We start from the raw sequence: 7,814 nt of genomic DNA, 5'->3' as shown, positions 1-7,814 counted from the left end.
TGATCCTGAACATGCATCTATTGGTCTCTGTTTGCGATTGCTCTGTGTAAATATTACTATTGTGAGTCGTGTGTGTCTCAGAATATTCAATTTGCGTTTTATTCATTGAAATTTTTCGAAATTTAATTCGGAAGAACCACTTAAACTCCAAAGAAAATGAAACTCTCTATAAGGTTGAGCATTTTGAATGAAAAATTGTTGAATAGATAAGAAAATATTTCATCAATATTACCATTGCTACTTTGTTCAATTGAGATCTCCTCCCTAATTGGTTTCAATTAAAATTTGTTCCCTTTTGTCAATCAAAATTTCTTCGAAAAATAAAAAATACTCGGAAAATTATTGAATAAACTCTATTCATTATCAACTTTATTCGATAATCCACATAATAACAAAATTTAATTTCAAAACCAGACTTCAAGAGTGTGATTCATTCAGTAGAATTTGCGATCGGCCACATATCGGAATGCTTCATTCCAATCGCCTGAATATTTGATTTCCAGCATTACACTCATGACTTGGTCCAACGTCAATGTTTTATTGATACGACACTTTCGGAATTGTTCCATTGGGATACGTGCCGATCGAATTTCCAATCGTTTTGCTTTCGCCAATGTAAATGGCACTTTGTCACCTCGGTCCACAAGACCACTGATAACATAATGGTCGTCTGGATTGTATTCGCGCAGTATATTTGGTGAGTCGGGCGTGAGTAGGACTAGTTTTTCTTTCGGAAAGGCTTCTTGAATCGGTTCATCATGCAATTGAATGGGCAACGGTTTTTGTCCAAACATTGGATTATTCTTGTTTATAAACGACCACAGCAAACTCGTTCGATCTATGCCACAAAAATGAAGCACAAATGGCTCACGATGGCTACGATTCAAGCCAAAACAATGAACTAATTGCTTTGCCGCCTCATGGTTCTCACGAGGTGTCATCTCTTTTGAGTAGCTACAATCGAATATCATATTTGGATAACCCAATGCTGTTCGCCATAGTGATCTAAAATTGAGATTGAATTAGATTCGATTTGATTGATGAATGCATATTCAATTGTCTATGACATAGACCCTATGTAACTATATTTACCGCGTATTCTTCCATTTGTCGACAGTTCGGCCGTAAATCTTTGGGATTAATGAATTTTTACCAAGGCCATATTGAATATGCTTATTTTCATCAACTGTTTGATCATCGTCTTGCTGGAATTGACTCTTCTCCTTTTGTATTTCACGTCGAATTTGACGCTTCAGCTGTGGAAATTCATTAAAAAAAAATTCAGTCTTTTTTTTTTCATCAAACTTTCAATCTATTCCATCCAATTGAAATGGTTTACGTCACTCAGTTCAACTTTTTTGCATGGATTAATAGAAGAAAAAAATAACCTCGATGGGAATGAACGTTCAGAATAAACTTACAAAGTCCGCTCCATCGGAATGGTGCATTTTGTATAGATATGTGTAATATTTATGGCGCTGATTTTGCGACAAAGTGAGAATCGTTTTGTAATCCGATGTAGTCAAACGTTCCACCTTTGGCACTGGATGATTCTCAACGTTTTGTAATGCCAACTAAGGAAAGGAAGAATCAATAGAATGGTTTTTTTTCATCCAATTAGCGACTAGTTTTTGTGTTGAGCGATTCACCATTTACCTCATTCTGAATGTATCGTACTCGCTTTTGTTGTGCCTCATCCAAAGTTTTTACCCAGCTTTCAACATTTTCGTCCGGCAGCGAGTAACATCGAACTTGGCCAATTTGAAATGGGAATTTTTTCACGACAGTATTTATACATCCAGCGGGTAATCGCGGTTGAAACAATGTCCTTTGCATCATTCGCAACATTTCTGCAAAAATTTCAACACAATTGGTATCACAAATATTAGAAAACTTTTCTTGCTGTGGAATTCGGTTTGTATCAACAAAAAAACGCATGGGAAACGACGGGTCAATGACAGCTGTCACTTTACGTTTGACATTTCTCCACATGACGTTTCATTGTGGACTAGTTGCGTTTATGTGTACACAGTAGATGTTTTTGAATTTTATGCGTTGATTTTCGATGAATAAAATTTTCTTTACTTTGATGAATAACTTTTTAATATCTATTCAATAATAACGAGATTTTTAGAAACTTAACAGTTATTGAATGCAAACACATTTCTCATTCTTTTTTTATTGAAATGACATGCATTAAGAATGTTTAAAAGAAATTACATCAAATTAGCTCAAATTTATTCACAAATTGGACTTTTAAACAGAAAATTTTATTGAAAGTGACGATTTTGTTGTTTTCTTTCAATTTCTGTGTTGATGTTTTTTTCTCATTGTTGTCGAAGATTTGTCTAATTTGAGTGTGGCGAAGTTCAGCGGTGATTTTTCAAGTTCGATGCGTGTTTGCGAGGAATTGACCAATTTTTGAAGTGTCACATAAAAGTGTGCATCATGATGTCTTATGACTGAAGTAGAAAGATATAAGCCACATCTACTTAACTCAAAAGATAATACTCAATTATATTGGAAAATGTAAATTACAGCCCAGAAAATGCATTCAAACTGATTTCCAAGTATCCCACAGAAATAGTTACATGAAAATTTAGAGTAATTCTCAGTTTTTCCCATTTAACTTTCATCCATTGAGTTCCTAAATAGAATCTTCATCCACTTAAAAAGGATTCAATTTAATTATTTTATTAAAATAAATTTGGTTACAAAATTTAATTGGAACAAAATATTTAAATAGTAAACTCAATTATCATTATAATTCTATTTCCTTATCCAATTTTCTTAAATTAAATTCATGACCTATTGAATGTTCGGTTCAATGTTTTCAGTAGAAATTGATGCGGTAATTTGTGTACATGTGAAAATTGTTTGATTTTCTTTTTGATGCGATTATAAGTATTCTCCTCGTATTGACTGTACACCTCGGAAAGTTCCAAATCGTTGTATATCTGCTTGACTTGATCGATGCATTCAGGATCTGAAATCAAACGATTCGGAAATAGACCACATCATGGGAATCTATAATAAATTAGTGTATTCAATTACCGTTTTTGGCATAGCATTTCTTCAAAATGGCCTTTTGTTCATCCGAGGCATGTTCCATTGCTGTAACCGCCAACCATGTGCATTTGCCATCTTCAATGTCTGTTCCGGGTTTCTTCAAAACGCCTGACTCACTAAAACAGTCCAGAAAATCATTTTGCGACTGATAAAAATGGCCCAATTCATAGCATATCGTCTTGATGTCCCCGAAAATTTTTGCATTCTCGTATCTAAAGAACCAAGAATTTAAACATGACTTTGAAAATAGGATTGATTCTCGTTCAAAAAATTTAATGGATCAATTTTTTTTAACTTCGAATAAAAAATCGTTTTTTTTTCTTTTTTGTCAAAACCAATTGTCCCATCATTCCACTTACCCGGCCAACAGCATCGGCAGTGCGATCGGTGTGTAGAATGCAAAATGTGATGTTTTATGATTCGACATGGAGATGTGTTTATCCATTGAAAAGTGTTCGATGCCGTCGTTGGCTATTTGAAAATCGAGCGACTGCCCGACGAATGTGTTCATGGCCGTTTCGTGGAATAATTCAAACATATTGGTATAGCACGACAGGTGGCTGAAGAATCGCTTTAAAATGAAATAGCAGCCGTTTTCTATCATCAGAATATCATTCACAGCAATCGATTGTACGTCATCCAGTTTGTACCAGCACAGCCTATTGCGTCGAATCTGGCTACGGTCGATTATATCATCAGACATCAAAAACACGGACTGAAGCTACCAAAAAAAAAAAAATGTTTGGGTGATTCATGCTTGTTATCATTTTAAGTGGAATAGGTCAAGAGAATGTGATTAGGATTCGCTAATGGACAACTAATTGAACCAGTTAATTTGAAATTAACAATTGAAAGTTTTTCTCAAGTTCAAGGCTACGCGAAAATGGGAAGCGATAAGATTATTGAACGGCACGCTGATTATTGAACTTGAATGAGCTTCATTTGTGGGAGAGATAGGAAAAGAAAGAGAGAGATAGAGAGAAAGAGAGAGAGAGATAGAGAGATGATAACCATAACTCGGTTGAATCATTTACCGATTGTAGAAAAGAACAGGCACAAAATAATTTGTGCTTTCGCCGAATAATTACAAAATTATCAGTTGATGCAATTTTCGGCGTCTTTTGATATCGACAAAACCCAATACTGGCCGATCAATCAATGCAGTATAGCCTCTTAATCTAATCTGTGATGCAATTTTTTTTACAAGACCATTAAGGCGCAGAAGAATCATGGGAATGGCTGAAATTACGTATTAATCAGCAAAAACATAGATATCCTTCACCTTTGTTTCGTTGGACACACGCGTGTGTTCTGAAACATTTTTTTTATTCAACGCAATTGATGAATTCGTCATTTACAGTTCGAATTCTTTTTATTTTGTCACAACTACACCTCAAATTGTGGTTATGCACTAGGCTGGCATCGATTGCATGGCTTTATAGGAGCTTGACTGAATTTTACTTACAAGTTCAACACACCATCCAAGAATGTGGCCATTACGCATATTTTCAGGTGTTAGATGCTCTTTTCCAATCAAATCTTTGTACACAATCACCGCCGTCAGACCGCGAACTTTTTTTCCATGCGGAACGTTGTACTCCAACGCCTTCATTTTCGAAATAAAAGAAACAAATAAAATGAACAATATTAATCTTTGATTCTGAATGATGACCGGTCACATTTTATCCCATACAAATTTGAAGTAGAAACCGGTTCATCAATTTTTAATTTTGCTACTAAATTCATTCTTTTCTTCTTTGAAACATTTCATTTTCAAATTCTTTTATTTCAATTAATTGCACTTTTTCTCCGTTTTCAACCAATTTTCTCTACCGAACGTTGCACTTTCCATACAAAATGCTCAGAAGAAAATCAAACACTTGGTAGAAAAAAATATGGGTTATTGCTTGAAAAATTGTTTTAAGCTTACCTTAGCGAAATGATTCGCAGCATCTCTTAATTCATAATGTTTCGAAGAAAATTCGGTCAAATCACGAATCAAATCTAAAATTGAATAAATTGATTTTTAGAGGGAATTTACTTTAGACACATAGCAATTTGAATAACAAATGATTTTTGGCAGAAAAAAAAACTGTAGAAGTGATGATTAAACTTATTCCTTGAAGGTTGTTACCTGGAAATACGCGCATGAATTGTGCATTTTCTCTACGTAATTCAGTTGTTAAATCGGAAGAAAATGGTGTACTGTAATTGAGGGGCGAACTGTTGAAGTAGAAACAATTATGTTATTCGGTTCTTTAAATTCGATTTTTTACAGAGAGTGTATTTCTGCTACTGAGCAGGCATGAGCTGAGTTCAGCTCTTTTTAACGTGATTTTATTTCATTAAAAATGTAATTACCTGTTATGTTGTTCAAGAGTGTTCAATTGATTGACTCCAGCGGAACTGAATCGAATGGAACTTTTTTCGCGTAAATTTTTTACGCTAACACTGCGAACGGCAGTTAGTTTGACCAATTTACGGAACATTTTATTGTTTTGAATAATACAATACTTGTATAACTTTACCAGAGGATCACTAATTTCACATACGTTTTACTTTGATTGTAAATTAGTTTTTAGGGCACTAAATAATGTACTTGATTGTTCTACTCGATTTGTAATAAACGCGATCTCAATAAGAAATAACATGGGCAATCGAATGTGCAATATTTATGAATCAAAATCCAGATCAGATAAAGTACTTATCGTAATGGCCTGAAGTGCATACCGATCTTCAATATCAATCAAAATTTCGACAATGAGTTGCACATGCACACCGTTTCAATAACAATAACACACAAGGGCAACGCAACTCAACAAAAATTCCATTGTATCACTTCGGCTGGGGTGATTTTGTGCGTGCAGCAATCAATTGAGGCTGTGAGAATGAAAATGGCAATACAGGAAAAAACATTCTGAAACGCATCAAGAAAAAAAAATTCGCAAAAATGAATCATGAGTTCTGAATATGCAAAAGTGAAACATGAATTTACATGGGCAGCATAGGAGGTTCATGGTTCACTTTTGCGTATTCAGAACTCATGATTCACTTTTGCGATTTTTTTTTTCTTGATGCGGTTCAGAATGTTCATACCTGTATTGCCATTTTCATTCTCACAGCCTCAATTGTCGCCAAAAAATTTGTTTATCTGTTATTTGTACGTTCAAAAAAAGGGGTTTGTCCACGCTCAAAATCGATCTTATCATCTAAAATTCTGTAGACAGCGCACCAGATGTTACTTTTTTGAAAACACCCGATGTTTGCTAAGAGTATTAACGGTTTTTACGGAAAAATACGACAGATATCCACCGATTGAAGGCATTGAAGCGGCTTCTTTGATGGTAGACAGTTTAAAACGATCAACGGGTAATGAACATGAAAAATTGTACTAACCACACACCTGGTGAGACACACATATCATGGTCAATGGCTATTGGTCATTCAAGGCATATCTGAGGAAGTTCAACGATAGAGTCCTTGCCACATAATCCTCAGAAATGCGACTAATTTCAATTACTCAAGCAATATTTTCGGTCAATTCGAAGCGCATTTTGGCTCACCATTCGATTTAAACAAAAGAATTAACAAAAAAAAATCACATAAAGTGTTTGAAAATTTATATTATGGAAGCTTACAAGCGCCTACAGTTATACAAAGGCAATACTCCGTATAAGAAACAACAGAAAAATAATTCCAGGCTTGCCATCTAGATTAATTAATCTTGGTTGCGATGTAGTTTGGTCCATGAAAGCGGGAATATGGGCAAAATGTTGATTGAATTAAAGGAATTATGATTATGCTAGCAATAATACCTGTTGCATGTTGTTTAGTTCCAATATTTCGATTCTAAACTTGAGTCAATAGAAACGGAAGAATGTCTGTTTCATTTTGAATTTATTCAGTTTATTTTACACAGATTTTATCATTCAATTTAGCAAATGTTGCTTCATTCATTTTCGCAGAGCTTGTTCTCTTCATAAAAATTTATTCTTATTCTAATTTAATCAAGATACATGCTAAACAATGTTTAATGGAAATTGTTTTCGTGAGTAATTCCATCATTCATTGTGTTTGTTGCTTCGTCCAACCCATTTGCCGTCCTTTTGTCTTATGCCTATGGACTTGGCACGTTTTCGAATGGTCGTTTGATCCACATTCAATGCTTCTGCGAGTTCTTTCTGCGTTAAACTTGGATTATCATTGATTAGCTCTTCAAATTCTTCGTCGGAGAATTTTCTTGGTTGACCCGGCCGTTCTTTGTCGTTCACATCAAAGTCACCCGCTTTGAATCGTTTGTACCATCCTTGACATGTTTTATCGGTCGGAGCATGTTCACCATACGCTTCGACCAGTAAACGATGAGCTTCAGCTGCTTTTTTCTTTAAATTAAAGCAAAACAGCAAGGCTTCCCGCAAATGCTGTTTCGTTGGCACAAATTCGGACATTGTCACGACACAATCAAACTGTGTAATTGAAAACGGTGCGATTGAAATGAGTGAATTGTAAGCAAACTTTGATGAAATGTCATAAACTCAATAACAAGCTAAGGCTAGCGACCGATGGGATATCTGTCAAAATATGCCAGATTCTACTCACGACATCTGTGAATGTATAGTGTTACTGAACCAGTTTCACTGTTGTATATTTTGACAGGAACCCCATAGTCGCACGGTTTAGCTGTGACTCTATGTCATTTGATCGAAGTTTGTTTACAATTTACTCATTTCAATCGCACTGTTTTC

General features: G+C 34.9%; 2 protein-coding genes across 2 annotated transcripts; both read right to left on the bottom strand.

The window, feature by feature from the left end:
* Positions 1 to 339: 339 nt before the first annotated feature.
* LOC129573316 (mitochondrial ribonuclease P protein 1 homolog) lies at positions 340 to 1,992 on the bottom strand. The gene is made up of 4 exons (XM_055453710.1): positions 1,657 to 1,992; positions 1,422 to 1,574; positions 1,093 to 1,256; positions 340 to 1,005 (listed from the first exon to the last, which is right to left on the bottom strand). The coding sequence occupies exons 1-4, from the start codon at positions 1,990 to 1,992 to the stop codon at positions 435 to 437; spliced, it is 1,224 nt and encodes a 407-aa protein (XP_055309685.1). The 3' UTR covers positions 340 to 434.
* Positions 1,993 to 2,659: 667 nt separating this feature from the next.
* On the bottom strand, positions 2,660 to 5,723 carry LOC129573346 (farnesyl pyrophosphate synthase-like). The gene is made up of 7 exons (XM_055453751.1): positions 5,431 to 5,723; positions 5,204 to 5,292; positions 5,000 to 5,073; positions 4,535 to 4,675; positions 3,429 to 3,790; positions 3,055 to 3,281; positions 2,660 to 2,986 (listed from the first exon to the last, which is right to left on the bottom strand). Exons 1-7 carry the CDS (start codon positions 5,556 to 5,558, stop codon positions 2,802 to 2,804), a joined length of 1,206 nt encoding a protein of 401 aa, XP_055309726.1. The 5' UTR covers positions 5,559 to 5,723; the 3' UTR covers positions 2,660 to 2,801.
* Positions 5,724 to 7,814: the final 2,091 nt, after the last annotated feature.

The sequence above is a fragment of the Sitodiplosis mosellana genome, unplaced genomic scaffold (genome assembly GCF_009176505.1).
Source record: "Sitodiplosis mosellana isolate CC-2019 unplaced genomic scaffold, AAFC_SMos_1.0 Smas_scaffold_6062, whole genome shotgun sequence".
Classification (NCBI taxonomy): domain Eukaryota; kingdom Metazoa; phylum Arthropoda; class Insecta; order Diptera; family Cecidomyiidae; genus Sitodiplosis; species Sitodiplosis mosellana.
This window is presented reverse-complemented; position numbering and strand designations above follow the sequence as displayed.